The following is a 22557-nucleotide window of genomic DNA, read 5'->3' as shown; positions in this document are numbered from 1 at the left end:
ATGGATGGATGGATGGATGGATGGATGGATGGATGTGTGGATGGATGTATAGGTGGATGGTTGGATAGATGTGTGGATGGATGGGTGGATGGATGAATAGATGGGTAGATGGGTGAGTAGATGGATGGATGGATAGGTGGATGGATGAATAGATGGGTGGATGGGTGGATGGATGGAAAACAGACTGACAACTGAGTCTTTTTGCCTTCGAGCTGAATGGGCCTCAGGATCAAGTTAGCAGGGGTGTTGGTGGAGGAGGTAAGGGGGTAGTAGAAGGTAAACCTGATGCCTTCTGACCTCTGAAGACATGCTCACAGCAAGCAGTTCACCCCCACTTGCTCACACAGCCTTGGCAGAAGAGCAAATGGCAAAGGGACAGCTTATGCCTGGAGCCATAGGACCAGCTCAGGCATTTTCATCTGGCTTCCTCAGATGGGATGGTGTCTGCTGCCCCTGCCAGAGCCTGCCCAGAATGCAGCCATGGGGCAAAGGCTCAGCAGACACTCTGATTTCCTCAGCCCTGCCAAGTCATGTATTTACTATCGTCCATTTCCCTTCCCTTCTCCCCGTCTCCCCCACACAATTTTCATTAAAGTAAAACAAAGAGAAAATTGCACAAAGTGTACAGTCAATCAACTTCCACAAAAAATTACACACTTTTGGGGCTGGGCACAGTGGCTTACACCTGTAATCCCAGCACTTTGGGAGGCTGAGATGAGAGGATCCCTTGAGTTCAAGAGTTTGAGACCAACCTGGGCAACATGGCAAGACCCCATCTCTACAAAAAATAAATTTAAAAAAAAAGCTAAAAATTAGTCAGGTGTGGTGGCATGCATCTGCAGCCCCAGCTACTTGGGAGGCTAAGATGGGAGGATGGTTTGAGCCTGAGAGATCGAGGCTGCAGTGAGCTGTGATTATGTCACTGTACCCCCAACCTGGGCGACAGAGAAAGAATTTGTCTCCAAAAACAAAAGCCCACTTCTGTAGCCAGGACTCAGACACTGAATGTCAACGCATGTCCTAAGAAGTTACAACCTCTGCAGCAGAAATTCTTTCTCTTGCTTTTGCTTGTTGGTGGCTGCTGTCCTCTGCTGGCTGCCTGCAGGAGCTGCACTCAGGGAAGGGAAAGGCCCCGCACCTGGCGTTGTGTTGTGTTGTGTTGTTTGTTGTATTGTGTTGTGTTTTTTTGAGATGGAGTCTCGCTCTGTCACCCAGGCTGGAGTGCAGTGGTGTGACCTCGGCTCACTGCAACCTCCGCCTCCCTGGTTCAAGTGATTCTCCTGCCTCAGCCTCCTGAGTAGCTGTGACTACAAGCGCCCGCCACCACGCCCGGCTAATTTTTGTATTTTTAGTAGAGACAGGGTTTCACCATATTGGCCAGGCTGATCTGGAACTTCTGACCTTGTGATCAGCCTGCCTTGGCCTCCCAAATTGCTGGGATTATAGGCGTGAGCCACCACACCCGGCTCATTTTGGTCTTTGTCATTAACATCCAAGGCTATTCTAAATATGTGGGCATCCTTGGCTCTCCTTGGGATTACAGGTACCCACCACCACGCCCGGCTAATTTTTGTATTTTTAGTAGAGATGGGGGTTTCACCTTGTTGCCGAGGCTGGTCTCGAACTCCTGACCTCAGGTGATCTACCCACCTCGGCCTCCCAAAGGGCCGGGATTACAGGCGTGAGCCACTGCGCCTGGCCCAGGGCCACCTTTCAAACCCGCACCTCCACACTTCCCCACCCAGAGCGTCCCCTGGAGGCTGTCTGCAAACAGGGCAGTGCCCATGCCAGCCCCAGTAGACCCCAGAGAGGTCACTCCAGGAACCCCCAGGGACACCATATAAGAATCACCTGGCCACCCTGTCGCGTGAAGAGGCCCTGTGAATGCTGGGCTTTGGGAAGGGATGAGGGTGGGGGGCCCTAGGCCAAGCCCTGGAAATCCAAGGGAAGCACTAAGAAGCTGCCTGGGACTTCAGGGGACACCTCCAGGGCTCAGAGCTCGTGAGCAGATCAGAGGCCACACACAAGCTGCCCGTGAGCCCAGCCCAGGCCACAGAGGTTTCTACTTTGGCCAGCGTTGTGTTTTTGTGGTTTTGAGTAGTTCATATTTAAAACTCAAGCATATGGGCACACAAACCTAGACTGAGGGCTTTATTTGAAAAATCAAAATTGCTGACAATCCTACACCCCTCTCCCCCACAACAACCTTCACCAGGGACGGGAAGATGCTGCTGGGATTACAGGGGTGAGCCATCGAGCCCAGCTGGTCATCCAGTCACCTCTTCTGTTCCTCTTCATAGGTGACTGCACTCTTTTGGTTCTTTCAACACAATCTATCTGCAGGCAACTCTCAAATTCACCTCTTCCCCCAATCATCCCATGCCCCTCACTGACCCGTCAACATCTCCACCAAAACATCTAATAGTTATCTGTATTAGCTTTCTGTTGCTTATAGCAGAATACATGAAACTGAATAATTTACAAAGAAAAGAAATTTCTTTTTTTTTGTTGTTGTTGTTGTTGTTGTTGTTGAGACAGGGTCTCGCTCTGTCGCCCAGCCTGGAGTGCAGTGGCTCAATCTCAGTTCACTGCAACTTCTGCCTCCCAGACTCAAACGATCCTCCCAGCTCAGCCTCCAGAGTATCTGTGACTACAGGTGCATACGCGGCTAATTTTTTTCTGCATTTTTTTGTAGAGACGGGGTTTCACCGTGTCGCCTGAGCTAGACTTGGACTCCTGAGCTCAAGCTATCCACCCGCCTTGGCCTCCTAAAGTGCTGGGATTACAGGTGTGAGTCCCCGCGCCTGGCCCAGAAATGTCTTTCTTACAGTTATGGAGTCAGAGAAGTCCAAGGTCAAGGGTCCACATCCAGTGTGAGTCTTCCTGCTGGCAGGGACTCTCTGTGGAGTCTGCAGAGTTTTGAGGCGATGCAGGGTATCACATGATGAGGGAGCTTAGTGTGATCCTCCCCCATAATAACCCATCAGTCCATTAACCCATTAATGGAGGAGACAAACATTCAAACCATAGCAGCATCTCACACACACATCCCAAGCCAACCTTGGTCCTCCCTCAAGCCCACCCCACCTGCCCCTTCCTGGGTTCCATCAATGGATGGACCAGCCTTCAAACTTTACAGGGTATCCTGCACTCTCGAGTTTATGCATATCCCCTATCTAAAGAAGGCTGCCCCCTCTCACCACCTCCACTGCTACCTGCCCTCTGGTCTGAATACACTGTCTTTCATTCGGATTATTGCAGTCCCCTGGCTTCTAACCAGCAACCAGCATGATCTTTAAAAATATAACTCGAGGTATGAGAATCGCTTGAACCTGGGAGGCGGAGGTTGCAGCGAGCCAAGCTCTCGCCACTTCGCTCCAGCCTGGGCAACAGAGTGAGACTCCATCTCAAAAAAAAAAAAAAAAAAGAGAAAAAAGAAAAAGAAAAAAAGGCTGGGCATGGTGGCTCATACCTGTCATCCCAGAACTTTGGGAGATCGAGGCAGGCAGATCGCCTGAGGTCAGGAGTTCCAGACCAGCCCAGCCAATATGGTGAAACCGTGTCTCTGCTAAACATACACAGTGTAAGAGATCGGTCAGGGTGGTAGGATAACTTATAAAGATAAAGTTATAGGAAATAGACAGAAACCTTCTTAGAAGGCCGGGAGGTTTGCATAGCTTCAGTAAAAGATTTGGCTGAAGGAAACTGAATTCTCTTAAAAGCTCAGGGTGTAGATACACAGGAATGCAGAGGAGTTTATCTAAATAGCTGGTTTACTCATGTCGTCCTAAAACTGACCCTTGATCGTTCACGGGCAGGACTGCTGTCTCTGAGGGAGAGCGGCCAGATTAATTACTCACAAGTGTGTTGACTCAAAGCCTCTGTCATTAATCTGTGCTGAATAAATGCCTGCAGGGCCAGCTAGTCAGGGCATGCGGCTGGAACAACTCTTTCCGTGAACAGTCCGGCCCCCTAGCCGGTTCATTCCCTGAATACTGGTGTCTGAGTACATTATTCATCTCTAGTGCAGCCTGGGTCTGTGGGTCAGACCCCGGCAAGTTAGCCGGATGTGGTGGCTCATGCCTGTGATCCCAGCTACTCGGGAGGCTGAGGCACGAGAATCTCCTAAACCCAGGAGGCAGAGGTTGCAGTGAGCCAAGATCATGCCACTGCACTCCAGTCTGGGCAACACAGTGAGACCCCATCTCAAAAAAAAAAAAAAAAAGTTACTCAAGACCAGGCACGGTGGTCACGTCTGAAATTCCAGCACTTTAGGAGGCTGAGGCCAGTGGATCGCTTGAGCCCAGGAGCTCGAGACCAGCCTGGGGAATACGGCAAACTCCTGTTTCTACAAAAAAAAATATGAAAATTAGCCGGATGTGGTGGTGCGTGCCTGTAGTCCCAGCTCCTCAAGAGGCTGAAGTGGGAGGATCGCTTGAACCCAGGAGGCCTCAGTGAGCTATGACCGTGCCACTGCACTCTAGCCTGGGTGACAAAGCAAGACCCTGTCTCAATAAATAAATAAACAAAATAAAACTGTAACTCAGTGTTCATAGCAGCATTATTCACAACAGCCAAAACGTGGAAACAAAGGCAATGTCCACCCTCCGATGAATTGAAAGATACATTGTGGTACCCAAACACCCAGACAGTGGAATAGTATGCAGCCATAAAAAGGAAGGAGGCTGGGCGCAGTGGCTCACACCTGTAATCCCAACATTTTGGGAGGCTGAGGCAAGAGGATCACTTGAGGCCAGGAGTTTGAGAACAGGCTGGCCAACATGGCAAAGCCACGTCTCTACTAAAAATACAAAAATTAGCGTGGCATGGTGGCGCACACCTACAATCCCAGCTACTTGGGAGGCTAGGGCATAAGAGACGAGAGTCGCTTGAGCCTGGGCGGCAGAGGCTGCAATGAGCCGAGATTGTGCCACTGCACTCCAGCCTGGGCAAAAGAGCGACACTCTGCCTCAAAAAAAAAAAAAAAAAAAGGAATAAAGTACTCATATGTTCTACATCATGGATGAACCTTGAAAATGATGCTGAAAACAGCCAGACACAAAATGCCACATACTGTATGGTTCTGTATACATGGAATGTCCAGAATTGGCAAACCCATAGATTTGAAAAGTCGATTCGGCAGGGCACAGTGGCTCACGCCTGTAATCCCAGCACTTTGGGAGGCTGAGGCTTACTGAGGTCAGGAGTTCAAGACCAGCCTGGTCAAGATGGTGAAACCCTGTCTCTACTAAAAGACAAAAATTAGCCAGGCATGGTGGCAGGCACCTGTAATCCCAGCTACTCAGGAGGCTGAAGCAGGAGAATTGTTTGAACCCAGAAGGTAGAGGTTGCAGTGGGCCCAGATGGTGCCATTGCACTCCAGCCTGAGCCATAGATCGAGACTCTGTCTGAAAAAAAGCAAAAAAAAGAAAAAGAAAAAAAAAAAAAAAAAAGGAGATTCGTGGTTGGTGGGGGAGGGGAGGAGTAAACGCTAACGGTTTTCTTCTTGGTGTGATGAAAATGTCCTAAAGTTAGACAGCAGGAAGGGTTGCACAACCTTGTGACCACATTAAAAACCACTGAAGTGTAACTTTAAAAGGGTGAATTGTATGGTATGTGAATTATATCTCAATTAAAAAAACAAACTCAGCTGGCATCACTCCCTGCCCCACCCTGTAGTAAAGCTGAGTCCTTGTTGGTTGGTGAGGGCTCTCCTATCTGCACCCCCTCCTCACCTCCAGACCCACGGCCTTGCTGCTCCTGGAACCCCAGCCCTCCCCTGTGCTCTGCTCTTCTGTTCTCCGTGTGCCCAACTCTTCCCCCCACAGCTAGGTACCTGGCCGCTCCCAGCCTTCACCTGCACCTTTACAGAGGCCCTATCAAACCACCCGGCCCCCCACCCTCCATATGCCCACCCCGTGAACAGACTCCCTTTCCCCTGGCTCTTCTGAATTTCTGGCATACTGTATGATTTCCTTATTTTTATTTTTTAATAGAGATGGGGGTCTCGCTATGTTACCCAGGCTGGTCTCGAACTCCTGGGCTCAATCAATCCTGCCTCAGCCTCCCAAAGTGCAGGCATTGCAGGCTAAGCCACCATGCCCGCCACGACCTTATCTTCTGGAGCCTGTCGCTTTTGTACTTATGATGTAAACTCCGGGCACGCAGGGACCCTCGAACTTCGCTAATTTGTCCCCAGCCCCTACTACCTGACACAGTAGGCGCTCAATAATGTTGATTTAATAAAAGACTATTACTTTGGAAATCATGTATTATTTAAATCACATTTTTAAACACAAATAAACTTCTGAGTAGTGTTTTCTGCACACACAAGAGGTCCCCAGGAGCGCCAAAGAACGCATTTTCCACGTTTGTCCCTAAACGTTAATGCGTAAGTAACGTTTGTCACTAACAGGTGTGAGGTCACGTGATGTTCGGGCTCTGCCCTCCCCGGCCCCACCCTGCCCTGCACACAGTAGGGCCGCACCGCACTTTGCAAACAGGCGGACTCTGCAGAGGCGCGACCGCCCTCACCGCAGAGAGCTGAGCCGCCCGCAGACTCTCTGGACACCCAAGACCCCCCTCCCACCAGGAAAAAAGACGATCCGCCGGGCGCAGGCGCAGAGGCCACGCCCGGCCGCTGCGCCGCCAGCCAGGGCGGAAACGGCTACGGCTTCGCTCGGGGCGCATGCGCGGTTCCCCGAGTTTTCGCGAGATAACGGTCGAAAAGGCGCCCGGGTCGACTTCCGGTAGGGGATCTGGCACCGGAGTGCAGGACCGAGAGTGGAACGTTGGGCTGCTGAGTAAGCGGCGACACCTGGCCACGGCCAGAGAGCCGAAGACAGCGGGCGCGTGGACGGCCAGGCCACAGCCCCGGCCCCCTGCAGGCCCCGCCATGGACCCGTTCCTGGTGCTGCTGCACTCGGTGTCGTCCAGCCTGTCGAGCAGCGAGCTGACCGAGCTCAAGTTCCTATGCCTCGGGCGCGTGGGCAAGCGCAAGCTGGAGCGCGTGCAGAGCGGCCTGGACCTCTTCTCCGTGCTGCTGGAGCAGAACGACCTGGAGCCCGGGCACACTGACCTCCTGCGCGAGCTGCTCGCCTCCCTGCGGCGCCACGACCTGCTGCGGCGCCTGGACGACTTCGAGGCGGGGGTGGCGGCCGGGGCCGCGCCTGGGGAAGAAGGTGGGCTCCGGGTCGGGGTCGGGCCGAGGGAGCCAGGGCCTGGTCGTCCGGATGTAGGTGCTGCGAGGCTCCTCCCGTTGGCCTCCAGGCGCCTCCTCTTTGCCGGGTTTGATGTGCGTGGGTTTTCTCCGTACGGCCCTGGCTTTGCAGATGGGAGAGCCAAAAACGCAGAAAAGTTCACTTACTCGAGGTTACAGGGCCTGGACACGCGCAGTTCTTTTTCTTCCACCCCATTCTGCCCGGGTAAATTAGAAAACTCACTGAAGAAAAGGTGAGGAGTCAGAGACGGTGCGGGGGAGGGGCAGAGGTTGGGTGAGCCTGCTCGCATCATTTCCCTTCTGTCTGGGAATATATCCAGGGAATGCCCTTCTCGGCTGTCTGAGAGTAACACTGTCATTCCGTAACTCTTACCCAGGGGCTTACAGTATGCCGCTTACCCCTCTAACTGCCAAATACAATTTTCACAGTAGCCCCGTGGCTGAGATACTGTTACCTGTCACTGTCCGCATTTTACAGAGGACAGGACTGTGGCTCACAGGTCAAGGGGCTTGCGGAAATGCGCAGCCGATAACTCACAGAGCTAGGCTTGAACCAAGCAGTCCGGCCTCCGGATGGGTGGTGGTAGCCCCTGCACTGCCACGCTGGTCAAGTTCATTGTGCAGTGGCTTCCTGTCCTGCTCTCGGTCACTCCCTCTCCACCCTCGCCTGTGGCTTGCGGCAGCTTCCAGGATACAAATGAGAAACCCTGAGTACAGCAGTTTCTCAGCCCTACCCCCTTGTTCTCAGAGGCGGGAGGGGCTTGGGAGTGCACTGGGGACGCCTCTCAGAGGCTTTCAAACTGTGGCCTGGAGTCAACCGTTCAGTCACGAATCAGGGCATAAATGTGACACCATGGGTTTCACTGTATAAGAACTGGTGCCTGTTCCTGGCAGGATGGACAGAACAGCTCTCTGCCTGAAAACAGTCAAGTCTAGATTTTAAAAAAACGAAAGTGCTGAACAAGCAAAACAGGACGGGATTCATGGATATTTAATGTCTGGAAAAACACAGATTGCATTTTAAAGGTGGTCCACGAAACATAGCTGACATTTGAGATGTATGTGTGCTTGGTTTATGTCGTTATGTAGTTAACTGTGTGCTGGAAGAAGTGCACCAGAACGTGAACAGTGGGTATAGGCAGGTTGGTAGTAGGTGATCTGCCTTCCTCCTTCCCAAGAGTTCAGCATAGCGGTTAAGGGTGGACTTTGGCACCGCACTGTCAGGGTTTCAGAACATGGCTCTGCCATCGGCCAGCTACACGATCTCAGGAATGTCCATCAGCTTTCCTGTGCCTCAGTTTCCTCGTCTGTACAGTCGTAACACAGTGCCCAGCCCACACGGCTGTCAGAGCTGCAGGACCTGGTACACCTGCCAATGGTGTCTCAGAATTGCCAGGAGCGGTCCAAGCAGCACCCTGTCCTGCCTCTCCTTTCTTCTCTTCATGTTTCAGAAACGGCCTTTTATGGTCTTGTGACCAGCTCCCTGATCTCAGTGGTGATGTCAGCAGATGAGGAGTATGGTAGCCAGGGACTAAAGACTGGTGGTCAGTCGGGGCAGCTTTCAAAATAACAGTTGTAGTGCCTGCTAGTTTCCTGTGATTGCCGTAACAAATGATCACAAATCTGGTGGCCTAAAGCAATAGAAATCTACCCCCTCAGTCTGGAGGTCGGAAAGCTGAACAAGCAGGGTGCCACAGACCCGCACACCCTCTGAATGCTGTTGGGGAGGGTCCTTCCACGTCTCTTCCGCTTTGTGGTGGCTCCAGGCATTTTTTGACTTGTGGCCGCTTCACTCCAGGGTCACATAGCCTTCCCTGTGTGTCTCCTACAAGGATGCCTGTCACTGGTGCATCCAGGTCATCCAGGATGATCTCCGCTCAAGACCCTCAGCTTACCTTTGCGAAGACCCTTTTTCCAAAGAAGTTAACCTTCATGGTTTTAGCAATTTCACATGAACACCCCTTGAGGTGACATCATTCAACCTGCTATAGGGCAGGATGTGGGATCAACCCTATTTTCTTCCCTCCGACAACTCCCCAGCCCCTCCCTCAGTGTCTCCTGCTCTCAGTAGGTAGCTCTACTGCAACTTCCTTTGGCACTTGAGTCTTCAGTGGGCCACACCTCCTAGGATAGTATTGGAGAGCAGGGGGTTTGCCTGAAGTGGAATCAGGCCACTCTTGGGCATTTGGTGACAGCCCCTCTGCTGCCAGGCGACTCTAGCCTCTACGGAGGAGCTTGTGTAGGTGCCTCTGTCCCCTGAGCACTTGGCGTCAGTGCTAAAAGGCGCTGGGGAGGATTGTGGGTTTGCTTGTCTCCAAACCCCCGGTAAACCGTTCTGTTCTTTGCTTCTCAGACCTGTGTGCAGCATTTAACGTCATATGTGATAATGTGGGGAAAGACTGGAGAAGGCTGGCTCGTCAGCTCAAAGTCTCAGACACCAAGATCGACGGCATCGAGGACAGATACCCCCGCAACCTGACAGAGCGCGTGCGGGAGTCACTGAGAATCTGGAAGAACACAGAGAAGGAGAACGCGACGGTGGCCTGCCTGGTGGCAGCTCTCAGGGCCTGCCAAATGAACCTGGTGGCCGACCTGGTACAAGAGGTTCAGCAGGCCCGAGACCTCCAGAACAGGAGCGGGGCCATGTCCCCGATGTCATGGAACTCAGACACGTCCACCTCCGAAGCATCCTGATGGGCCGCTGCTCTGCCCTGGTGGACCGCAGGCATCGGCGCAGCCTGGAGTTCGGTTCTCTCCAGGAACGTAGCCCAGCACTGTGAAGACCCAGGGGAAGCCAGGCTGAGTGAGCCACAGACCAGCTGCTTCTGAACTCAAGCTGCGTTTATTGATGCCTCTCCCGCACCAGGCCGGGCTTGGGCCCTGCACAGGTATTTCCATTTCTTCCTCACTATCACTCTGAGCAAGATCCTGTTGTCTCCACTAAATGAGCTCCTATGGGAGTAGCTGGAAAGTTGGAACCGTGTCCAGCACAGAAGGAATCTGTGCAGATGAGCAGTCTCACTGTTACTCCACAGCGGAGGAGACCAGCTCAGAGGCCCAGGAACCGGAGCGAAGCAGGGAGGTGTGGGAGAACTGGGATATGAACCCCCGCCATCCGGCACCACAGCCCGTACTCAACCACTGTGTCGTTCTGCTGCCCCCACAGTTGGCAGCAAGGCTGTTTTGTCCTATTTCCTTGGAGGCCACCGCGGCAGACCTGGACACTAGGGTCAGGCGGGGTGGCGTGGCGGGGAGAGGCGTTGCTGGGGTCGGGGTGGGGAGACCTGGTTGGCTGTGGTCCAGCTCTTGGCCCCTGCGTGAGTTGAGTCTCCTCTCTGAGACTGCTAAGTAGGAACGGTGATGGTTGCCAGGACGAATTGAGATAATATCTGTTTGGTGCTCATGAGTGATTGACACACAGCACTCTCTCTTCCTTGTAAGGATTATGGGTCCTGCAATTCTATAGTTTCTTACTATTTTGTATCAAAACCACTATCTTTCTGATAACAGAATTGTCAAGACAGCGGGATCTTGTGTCTTTAAAAAGCAGTCCTCTTGTTTCTAAGGTAATCCCGTTAAAACACTTGACTTTACAACTTCCATATTACAAAGAATTTTCCATTCCTGTTGGTGATTCTTTCATTTCGGATGTGCTGGTTATTCCCAGTACCGCTGGTTTCAGGATCCCTGTCAAGGGCTCCAGCCTGGGATGGGGCGGCTGGATTTCCTGACAGCTCGCTAGCTGCTCATGAGCAGGGTCTGGCCTTAGCGAACGGTGGTCTGCTAGGGTAGCTTTTGCCGCTCTTAGAATTTCCCTGCCCCACCAAGAGAATCAGAATCAAAGCCAGGTGGCTGTTCTCTGTCCCAGCTCACCAGCTGTGACGTGGGAAAGTCCAGTGTGCCGTGCTGTAGGTGGGATCTCAGCCAAGGCCGCAGGACGCTGTCCCCACTAAGCTGTGGATCCCGGCCTTTGAGCCCCTCCACACCGTCACCTGACACTTCCAGATGCCAGACACCTTGCTAGGAGCAAAGGCCACAGCCGTGAATGGGACAGAAGTGGAGCCCCGCCCTGTTTGCCTCGGAAACCTAGCAGAAACAAGCCTTACCCCGTTCATCACTAGTTTGGGTGCCGCCGTGGAGCTGAGCTGGTTGCCATCCCAAAATGGCATGGCCTGACCTCCTACACACTGTGCACCCCCGACCCGGCGCACGCCCGCTCTGAAGGCGCAGGTCAGGGCTGGTTCTGTAGAGAACAGACACGTCGCGCCTCGCTGTCCCTAAGTGTGAGCAGCTTGGCTTTGGGGAAGAGATTTTCATGCGGTGAGTGGGAAAGTAACCTTTTTTTTTTTGAGATGGAGTCTCACTCTGTTGCCCAGGCTGGAGTACAGTGGCGCGATCATGGCTCGCTGGGACCTCCACGTCCCAGATTCAAAGGATTCTTCTGCCTCAGCCTCCCGAGTAGCTGGGATTACAGATGTGCACTACCACGCCCGGCTAATTTTTTGTAGTTTTAGTAGTGACAGGGTTTTACCATCTTGGCCCGGCTAGTACCCATCTCGGCCTCCCAAAGTGCTGGGATTACAGGTGTGAGCCGTCGCACCCGGCCTGGGTTTGCATTCTCAGTAGTCCTGCCTGTCTCCTCCCTTCTGGGCCACCACTGTCCATGCCTAGGACAGGGGAGGTGGACCAGCCCCTGGCAGCAAAGCCACAGAGCATGGTGACATGCAGCAAACTTGCTCCCTGGGGAGAACTCGGCATGGACAAGAAACTGCCCCCAGAAGACGGGATTCAAAGCCAGGTGGAAACACCCATTTGTTCAGCCAACCCATCAATCCATTCACCAAGCGGCTGCCATAACGGCGCTGGGCGCTGCACTGAGGCTACCGCAGAGCAAGACGGGCAGCTGTCCTCAGGACACAGAATGTTCTTCGCAAAACAAAAGGGAGCAGTGGAGAACACACACCGAGGGTACAGAAAATGCAAATGCTTCTCTGGGCACTGCAGGACAGGTGATGGCAGCATGTATTTGATCATGGCAGTTATTTTCTGGATGATAAGCTCTGTATACTTTTTGTACTTCCCACATTTTCTTTTCCTTTTCTTTCTTTTTTTTTTTTTTTAATGAGATGGAGTTTTGCTCGTCGCCCAGGCTGGAGTGCAACGGCGCGATCTCAGCTCACTGCAACCTACGCCTCCCGGGTTCAAGCTTCTCCTGTCTCAGCCTCCTGGAGTAGCTGGGATTACAGGCACCTGCCACTATGCCTGGCAAATTGTTGTACTTTTAGTAGAGACAGTTTCGCCATGTTGGCCAGGCTGGTCTCGAACTCCTGCTCTCAGGTGATCCACCCGCCTCGGCCTCCAAAAGTGCTGAGATTACAGGCGTGAACCACCATGCCTGGCCACTTTCCACATTTTCTATGATGTTTTTTTTTTCTTTTTCTTTTTTTTTTTTTTGAGATGGAGTCTCACTCTGTCGCCCAGGCTGGAGTGCAGTGGTGTGATCTCGGCTCACAGCAAGCTCCACCTCCCAGGTTCATGCCATTCTCCTGCCTCAGGCTCCCGAGTAACTGGGACTACAGGCACCCACCATTATGCTCGGCTAATTTTTTTGTGTTTTTAGTAGAGACGGGGTTTCACTGTGTTAGCCAGGATGGTCTCGATCTCCTGACCTCATGATCCACCCACCTCTGCCTCCCAAAGTGCTGGGATTACAGACACAAGCCACCGCGCCCCGCTGTATTTTTCATTTTTAAAAAATTGTCTGCCAGATACAGTAGTAGGTGTAACGTGAACCATTTGATGGGGCGTGTTCCCGCAGAGCAGGGGAGAACATGGGTGTCAGTCCTGGCTCAGTCCCTTCGGCCCCCATCCCTCTAAAAGGGGCCACTACATAAATTTTAATTGCTTGCCAAAATCTGGGGCAACTTGCTTCTCAGCCTTCAAAAATAAGCAGTGAGGCTGGATGCAGTGGCTCAACTGTAATCCCAACACTTTGGGTGGCCAAGGTGGGTGGATCACTTGAGGTCAGGAGTTCGAGACCAGCCTGGCCAACATGGTGAAACCCTGTCTCTACCACAAAAATTAGCCAGGCGTAGTGGCAGGTGCCTGTAATCACAGCTACCTGGGAGGCTGAGGCAGGAGAATCGCTTGAACCCGGGAGGCAAAAGCTGCAGTGAGCAGAGATCGTACTTTTGCACTCCAACCTGGGTGACAGAGCAAGACTCCATCTCAGAAAATAAAAGTAAGCAGTGAGATTTCACCCAGGACCCCAGAGGCCAAGGCCCCAGGTCATTCTGTTGCCTCACTGCCCACAGAGCCCTTGAGCCCAACTTCTGCCTCTGGTCCTGAGATGTCGCCTCTCACCCCCCTGTCTCTGCAGCTGAGACGGGAGAGGCAGAGGCAGAGCGTTTGCCTGCCACTGACATGAAAGGCTGCTCCAAGGGGAAGGCGTTCTGGATCTTCAGAACCTCTCTGGGACAGGACAGCACCACCCCCCCCGACCCTAAGTGGAGGCTGCTGCAGTTTTTGGACATGGATTTCTTAAAGCAACTTGAAAAACAAATTCCATGTTCTTTTTTTTTTTTTTAATAATCAGGTAGAATTTGTGTTTCTGGAAAAGGTACACACAAATCTTGGGCTTACTTGAAAGCTGGAGGTAACAGCCACCTCTTACTCTCTGACTCCTTTTGCCCCTGAGAAAGAAGAGAGAAGACAAGTCCAAAAGTCTGTGCTTTGCGGGGGACTTCAAGGGAATTTGATCAAGCGTTTCCTGAAACAAAGGGTCGACCCTCTGGTCTTCAGGTTCCCGCAGCCTCCCAGCTCCCTGCCTTTCTGCCTTCTGTTACACAGTGCCCCCTCCACGCCACACACACTCGCTGCCAGATTCTCACGTCCACCCCTCTCCAGGCCTCACTCCCTGGTGCTCCTGAGACCACACCCCTCACAAAGTGTGCTTGCTGAAGTCACAGGCTGCTGCAGCTTTTTTGTTCTGTCAGATCTCTAGGGCATCTGACACCTTCCATGACCATTCTCTCCAGGAGCTCTTCTCCCCGCTCCCCGCTGTACTCCTCTCAGGCTCCCTCATGCTCTCCCCCAGCCCCAGCCTCACCCCTCCTCTAGGGAGCACAGCCTTTCCTTAACCTCACCCATCCTAGGTCCCTGGTACCTGCCAGGTATATCTCTAGCCCAGATCTTTCTCTTGCCCCAGACCCCAACTGCCTAGGGGCAGCCTCACAGTGGCTGCTATAGCAAACTACCGCATAGTGACCGCCTTAAGCAGCACAAATTTATCTTACGGTTCTGGAGGCCAGAGGTCCAAAATGGCTCTCCCTGGTCTACAGATCAGGTGTCAGCAGGCTCCTCCTGGAAGACCTAGATGAGAATTCATGTCTTGCCTTTTGCATCTTCTAGAGGCCACCTGCAGTCTTTTGACTTACGGCCCCTCCCTCCATCTTCAGGTCCACAGTCGCGCATCTTCCCATCTCTCTGACTCATTCTCCCGCTTCTCTCTTACAAAAACTCTTGTGACTACCTTGGGCCACCTGGATAACCCAGGATCCTCTTCCCATCTCAGCATCCTTAATTTAAACACATCTGCAGAATTTCTTTGTCATGTAAGAGAACGTACTCACAGATCCCAGAGATTAGGACATAGGTACTGCCAGAGGCGTGCAAGCCACACCTCACATTCAGCCTCCCTGCAGCCTGAGCCGCGTTCCATGCCTGACACCACCGTCTAGTCAGTCGCCCAAGCCACAAACCCTCCTTCCTCTCCCCACTGTCACTCTTCCGTCAATTAAAACTGAGCACTGGGGCCGGGCGCGGTGGCTCAAGCCTGTAACCCCCGCACTTTGGGAGGCTAAGGTGGGAGGATCACTTGAACCCAGGAGTTTTAAGGCCAGCCTGGCCAACATAGGGAAACCTCATCTCTAAAAACAATAAAAATAAAAATAAATGTAGCTGGATGTGGTCGTGTGCACCTGTGCTCCCAGCTACTCGGGAGACTGAGGCAGGAGGATTGCTTGAGCCCAGGAGGATGAGGCTGCAGTGAGCCGTGATCACACCACTGCAATCCATCCTGGATAACAGAGTAAGACCCTGTCTCAAAAAAATAAAAGCAAAACTGAGCACCAGGTCCTACACTTTGTAACTCACGAGTGTCTCTCCCCTCCACCTCTTCTGCCCCTTGCTGCCACCCCCACTCCCAGTGGGGTCTCAGCCCTTTCCACTGGACAACCACAGTGAGTGACCTCCCAATTCATCTCCCGCCTCTGCCGCTGCCCCCTGCCCCCTCCACTCATCCAGCCTGTCTCCCGTCAGCAGCCAGAAATAAACTGAGTCATGACAGTCCCCTGACTCTTCTTAGAAGCCGTGAGCTCTGCCACATTTTTTCGTCTTATAATTTTTTCCATGATAATTAATCCGAGTCATCTTGCTGACTGCTTGCTAGCCGCACAAATCCTGCGTGAACTGCAATTGGAATCAGACAGGCAAACATGACGTGGGGCACTCATGCCCGAGTGACCCGTCCCCCAGTGTCTGCTGAGATAAAGGCAAGACTTCTCTTTTACAGGGACATTTGCAATTGAAAGACACTTCCATCAAAGAAGCCCTTAGTTTCTGGAATCATTTACTAAGTTGAGACCCCGTGGCAAGAATCATGGATGCCAACCCCAGTAATGGTCACCAAGGAACAGAGGCTAATTCAACGCATGAATGGGGTCCTCATGGAAAGCCAAATGACGTATGATTTAAGTGTTTGAGGTGTGGCTCAAATAGAAAAAGAATATCGTAGGCCATTGGAGTCACCCCAGGCACATGGCAAGCACAAGGCCTTCCAAACTCCCACGCCTCCTTGATGAGTCTGTAGACATGAAGCTACAATTGTGTTTCAGCAAAACAGCATCATATGTACTGTTTAGTGATTCAACAGAAGTCACTTCTGTTTGGAATGAATTAAAAATGCTGAGCCCGGCACAGTCGTTCACGCCTATAATCCCAGCACTTTGGGAGGCTGAAGTGGGAGATCTCTTGAAGCCAAGAGTTCAAAAGCCTGGGCTGCAAAGCAAGACTCCATCTCTAAAAAACAATAATGATAATTAATAAGGCCGGGTGTGGTGGCTCATACCTGTAATCTGAGCACTTTGGGAGGCCGAGGCATGCAGATCATGTGAGGTCACTAGTTCAAGACCAGCCTGGCCAACATGGTGAAATCCCTTCTCTACTAAAGAACAAAACTAGCTGGGTGTGGTGGTACATGCCTGCAGACCCAGCTAATCGGGAGGTTGGGGCAGAAGAACTGCTTGAACCTGGGACGAGGAGGTTGCAGTGAGCCAAGATCACGCCACCGTACTCCAGCCTGGGCAACAGAACAAAACTCTTTCTCAAAATAAAATAAAAAATAATAAAATAAAATAAATTAGCTGGCCAGAGTGGTATATTCCTGTAGTTCCAGCTACTCGGGAGGCTGAGGCAGGAGGATCACTTGAGCCCAGGAGTTCAAGGCTACAGTGAGCGATCATTGCGCCACTGTACTCCAGCCTGGGCAGCAGAGCAAGACCCTGTCTCAAAAAACAAACAAAAAGAAAGGAAAAAAGAATGATCATACCTGACGTTAAATATGTGATTAATCTAAATTCTACAAGTTTTTAGGCTTCTCTCTCCCTAATTTGCAATTTTATTGGCGATTTATAGTTTCCAAGGGCTAGACACATCGGCTTATATTCCACATCTGGCTATACATTTGTGCCTATTGATGTTGCATTATTGAAACGAAAACCTGGTCATCACTAGGAGTCTGGGACAATGTTTTACTCCTGCCAAATCGGTTTCTGACTGGAGAAGCACAGCTACAAAGTCCCCATGTCCCTCAGGATGAAATCTTAATCCACGCATCATCATGCATGGGACGGGGTACACAACTGTATGGAGCCCAGCCCAGTGCCATGTTCCTTCCACAGCAAGGCTCTCACCTCACCCCCTCCCACCCTCCCCCACAGCCCTTGCCCCGGCTGTTTCCTCTCCCTGCAGCCTTCCTCACTATCCACCCCAAGCCCCCCCGGCTCAGAAGACATCCTTCTGATGCAGCCTTGCCCATGCACCCACTCTCACAGTGGGACCCCTGCACCCCCCACCCCTGTCCGGGTCCTGCTGCACCCAGCATGGCTCCCTGAGGGCCGCTTCCAGCACTTTCCAGCGGCTTCTGAGTGCAGCCTTATTCTGTGTTTGCTGAGTGAATTAATAAGTAAACAGCAGCGATCACAGGCCCACTAGTGTCTCTGAGGGGCCTGAGTTCCTTGCAAGCAGGAAAACAAAAGATGCCTCCGCCCCAGGGTTTCAGGCTCCTGGATTCCCCTTCAGCTTTCACTTTTGGTTGGGCTAGGAAGTCAGTCGGGCTGGGAAAGCATCAGCCCTGCATGGGCACAAGCAGGGCAAGAGGGCGTCTTCTCAGGGGAGCCAAGTATGCCCCTTGGTCTGTCACCCATGCATCATATGCCCCTGTACCCTGAGCCTCTGCTCCCCGCCCCTGATCCACATACCCCTGCCCCGGTGCCCTTCACTCTGACCAGGCCCAGTGAGCTCCTTCTATAATTTTGCTAAAGAGCAGGCTGGTGCTTTTTTTTTTTTTTTTTTTGAGACGGAGTCTTGCTCTGTCGCCCAGGCTGGAGTGCAGTGGCCGGATCTTAGCTCATTGCAAGCTCCGCCCCCCGGGTTTACGCCATTCTCCTGCCTCAGCCTCCCAAGTAGCTGGGACTACAGGCGCCCGCCACCTCGCCCGGCTCATTTTTTGTATTTTTTTAGTAGAGACGGGGTTTCACCGTATTAGCCAGGATGGTCTCGATCTCCTGACCTTGTGATCCATCCCAAAGTGCTGGGATTACAGGCTTGAGCCACCGCGCCCGGCCTCAGGCTGGTGCTTTAAGAAAAACCTGTTATGCATTTTTACTTTAATGTCCAGTTCACAGAAAAACTGGATGATACTTCTTTAACTTTAGGTAATATGTTTACACACAGAATTTTCTTTACAATTAACGTTTTAAAACTTGCTTAAACCTTCAAAACAATATAAATTTTTTAACTTTTTAATGTAGGTAAAAATGTACATTCTTATGCCTCCTTATATTCCTTTTACCAAAGGTATATTTTACTTTTCTTATACACCTTGCACATAAACTGTTTTTTTGTTTTTTTTTTTTCAATAGTTTTACATTCAGGAGGCCTAGTTACTTTTAAATTATACAACATTTTTGGCATAAATTCTTTTTTCATAACATTTTTCTTTTTCATGACTTTCACAGACAATTCTTCGACACGCCTCAACTTTCTGAGTTATTACAAATATTTCTTTCTTTAAACAAGCAGTTAATTTATTTCAGGACAAGAATTTACCATGCAATACTCTTTTTATATAAATTCCGCCCCCTCTTTTTTTTTCCTTTTTTTCTCTCCTTAGGATACTTCTGAACTGGTGAGGGGTGCTCACAATGAGGTTTCCTCTAAAAGTTATTTTTTTACTTTTTTGTTGTTGTTGTTGTTAGCAAAGCAGTTGCCGCTACAGATTGAATGCATTTGGGCCATCCGCAGGTTACTGGGTTAAGGATTTTTTATAGGAAGGCCTCAGTGCTTTTGGGATACACTCTCATTTACACTGACAACAAAGTGGTGTTGGAGTGTTACAGGGTTATGGAGAATACCTTCAATTATCAATTATAAGTTTTAAATTTACCTTGGCTTTTAAAGGAATGGGGTACACTTTTTTTTTCTTAACTACTTGTATCTCTCTCTCTCTCTTTGACTTTGTCTCTCTCTGACTTTCCTTTTACCTCTGTCTCTTCTTCTCTCTCTCTGCCTCTTTCTTTCTCTCTCTCTCTCCCCCTGACTCCCTCTTTGTCTTTCTCTTCCTTTCTCTCTTTGCCTCTTTTCCTCTGTCTCTTTCCTTTCTCTCTCTCTGCTGGTCTTTCCTTGCCTCTGCCAGCCTCTTATGCTGCTGTTCTCTCAACCACTGTGTGTTGGGGGCGGGGGGTCTAAAACCGGCTGTAACCAAGTGTCTATGTATGGGAACTGGTCTGGGTTCCCTGGCTTACATGTTACCTTGTGCCATACGTTTGAAACAAGGGACCTATCCAGGCTTCTTTCTAATGGGCAGCGTACCTCGAATGCTGGCCAGTCTATCTTACACAAAGTTTTAAGTTTTCCTGGTGTCATAGTACTCCATAGTCTCCCTTAAATTCTTTTTTTGAAATTTTTCAACATAGTTCCTTCTAGGGTGGGCTTATTTGTGCCTGACCTATGCTTCTTCAAGACAAAACACCACGCTCACACCACATGCACACCACAAAACAAAGAATGGGTTAAAAGGGCACACACACACTTTTGCAGTTTTCACCAAACCAAAGTCAAACCAAAATCAGAGTATCCAGAAATCCCAGCCGGGCCAAAACCAAAACCAAAGTATCAAGCAATCCAAGTCAAGTCAAAAACAAAGACCAAAGTGCTGGTACAGGCACACCGTGGGTGATCAGGCCACACTTCCACTCAAATGGAGTAGGCAAGTTCTTAAGACCAGTCCTGTCAAGCAATTCAAACCAAGTCAAAACCAAAACCAAAGTGCCGATAAAGGCACACCGTGGGTGATCAGGCCATGCTTCCACTCACATGGAGTGGGCAAGTTTCCAAAACTAGTCTTACCAAGTTTTAGATGTCCAGACTCCAAGTGCCTGTTCCTTCCCGGTGTTCAGCCACTGCGTTGATCCTCCACGGGGGCCTGCCACACACTGCTCTGGCGAGGTGTCCTGCCGGGGCAAATGCCTACCCAGGAGCGCTCTCAGGATCCGCATCGCTCAGGCTGGTGGGAGTCTCCTGCAGCGATGTTCCACAGGGCAGGCTTAAGCTGCCTAAGGAGCTGCCTCAACCATCTGCCAATCACCTCGCTTCCCGGTCAGGGAACCAAGAAATGTAGCAGGACAAACCGCAGACAAAACTCCTCAGACACCAAGTCAAAGAAGGAAGGGGTTTATTCGGCGGGGGGCATCGACAAGACTGCTGTCTCAAGAGCCGGACTCCCCATGTGAGCAATTCCTGTCCCTTTTAAGGGCTCACAACTCTAAGGGGGTATGTGTGAGAGGGTCGTGATCGATTGAGCAAGCAGGGGGTACCCGACTGGGGACTACGTGCACCGGTAATTAGATCAGAACAAAAACAGCATAGGGATTTTCACAGTGCTTTTCTATACAACGTCTGTAATCTATAGATAACAGAACCGATTAGGTCGGGGTCGATCTTTAACTACCAGGCCCAGGGTGTGGTGTCGGTCTGTCTGCTTGAGGATTTCATTTCTGCCTTTTAGTTTTTATTTTTCTTTCTTTGGAGGCAGAAATTGGGCATAAGATAATATGAGGGGTGGTCTCCTCCCTTAAACAGGCTACATGTCCTCACTTAAAAGGCATAAAGTGGGCTGGGCGTGGTGCCTCATACCTGTAATCCTGTTGGGGGCCAAGGCGGGCGGATCACGAGGTCAGGAGATCGAGACCATCCCGGCCAACACGGTGAAACCCCGTCTCTACTAAAAATACAAAAAATTAGCTGAGCGTGGTGGCAGGCATCTGTAGTCCCAGCTACTTGGGAGGCTGAGGCAGAAGAATGGCGTGAACCCGGGAGGTGGAGCTTGCAGTGAGCCAGGAGGGCACCACTGCACTCCAGCTGGGGTGACAAAGCAAGACTCTGTCTCAAAAAAAAAAAAAAAAAAGGCATAGAATGGCAAGCTGGATAAAAAGAGAAGACCCAACTGTTTGCTATCTTCAAGAGACCCATCTCTTGAACCCACAGGTTCACAGTAAAGAGGATAGAGAACCAGAAATAAAGCCACACATTTATAACCATGCAATCTTCAACAAAATCAACAAAAACAAGCAAGGAGAGGAAAGAAGCTCCTATTTAATAAATGGTGCTTGGATAACTGGCTAGGCATATGCAGAAGAATGAAACTGGACCCTTGCCTTTCACCACATACAAAAATTAGAACAGACTAAAGATTTAACTGTAAGCCCTCAAAGTACAAAAATCCTAGAGAAACTCTAAGAAATACCCTTCTCAACACCAGCCAGGGCAAATAATTTATGGCTAAGTCCTCAAAAGCAATTGCAACCAAAACAAAAATAATAAGTGGGACCTAATTAAATGAAAAAGCTTCTGCACAGCAAAGAAACTATCAACAGAATGAACAGACAGCCTACAGAATGGGAGAACATATTTGCAAACTAAGCATCCAACAAAGGTCTAATATCCAGAATCTATCAGGAACTTAACAAGAAAAAAAAATAATTCCATTGAAAAATGGGCAAAATACATAAACAAACACTTCTCAGAAGAAGACACATAAGCAGCCCACAAACACATGAAAAAATGCTTGTCATCACTAATCATCAGAGAAATGCAAATCAAAACCACAATGTCGCATCTGTAGTCCTAGTTAGGAGGCTGAGGCAAAAGGATCACTGGAGCCCAGGAGGCAGAGTTTGCAGTGAGCCAAGATCACACCACTCCACTCCAGCCTGGGTGACAGCAAGACCCTTTCTAAAAATAAAATAACCTACAATGAGATACCATCTCATACAAGCCAGAATGGCTATTATTAAAAAGTCAAAAAACAACAGATGGTGGCAAGGCTGTGGAGAAAAGGGAACGTTTACTTATACACTGTAAATGGGAATGTGAATATGTACATTAGTTCAGCCACTCTGGAAAGCAGTTTGCAGATCTGTCAAAGGACTTAAAACAGAACTACCATTTGACCCAGCAATTGGATTGCTGGGTATATACCCAAAAGAAAATAAATTATTCTACAAAAAAGACACAAGCACTTGTATGTTCCTTGCAGCATTATTCATGATAGCAAAGACATGGAATCAACCTAGGTACACATCAGTGGTGGATTGGATAAAGAAAATATGGTACGCCAGCCCCAGTGGCTCACGCCTGTAATCCCAGCACTTTGGGAGGCCGAGGTGGGTGGATCACCTGAGGTCAGGAGTTCAAGAGCAGCCTGGCCAACATGGGGAAACCCCTTCTCCATTAAAAATACAAAAATTAGGTGGACTTGGTGGCATGTGCTTCTAATCCCAGATACTGGGGAGGGCTGAGGCAGGAGAATCACTTGAACCTGAGAGGCAGAGTTTGCAGTGAGCCAAGATTGCACCACTGCACTCCAGCCTGGGAGACAGAGCAAAACTCCATCTGAATAAAACATACAAACAGTTTAAGCCAGTTTGAGTTGAGCTTTCTGATATTTGCAGTGAAAGGCATCATAGTGCTACATGTGGAAATTTAAAATATGGTAAAAT

At 50.4% G+C, this 22557-nt stretch overlaps 1 protein-coding gene across 1 annotated transcript; it reads left to right on the top strand.

Annotated features, from left to right (window-relative positions):
* Window positions 1–6259: 6259 nt before the first annotated feature.
* On the top strand, window positions 6260–10830 carry FADD (Fas associated via death domain). Its single transcript, XM_023186315.3, has 2 exons — window positions 6260–7181; window positions 9573–10830. Exons 1-2 carry the CDS (start codon window positions 6689–6691, stop codon window positions 9911–9913), a joined length of 834 nt encoding a protein of 277 aa, XP_023042083.1. The 5' UTR covers window positions 6260–6688; the 3' UTR covers window positions 9914–10830.
* Window positions 10831–22557: the final 11727 nt, after the last annotated feature.

Source organism: Piliocolobus tephrosceles, chromosome 13, assembly GCF_002776525.5.
Source record: "Piliocolobus tephrosceles isolate RC106 chromosome 13, ASM277652v3, whole genome shotgun sequence".
NCBI classification, from domain to species: domain Eukaryota; kingdom Metazoa; phylum Chordata; class Mammalia; order Primates; family Cercopithecidae; genus Piliocolobus; species Piliocolobus tephrosceles.
Note: the sequence above shows the minus strand (reverse complement) of the source record. Positions and strands in the feature narration are given on the sequence as shown.

What these genes read in the sequence shown, in the direction of transcription:
- FADD (XM_023186315.3), top strand. Translation starts at nt 6,689, where the DNA reads ATGCGCGGTTCCCCGAGTTTTCGCGAGATAACGGTCGAAAAGGCGCCC. An exon ending in GGCCGCGCCTGGGGAAGAAG is followed by an intron (nt 7,182 to 9,572) that starts GTGGGCTCCGGG and finishes TTTGCTTCTCAG; the next exon opens with ACCTGTGTGCAGCATTTAAC.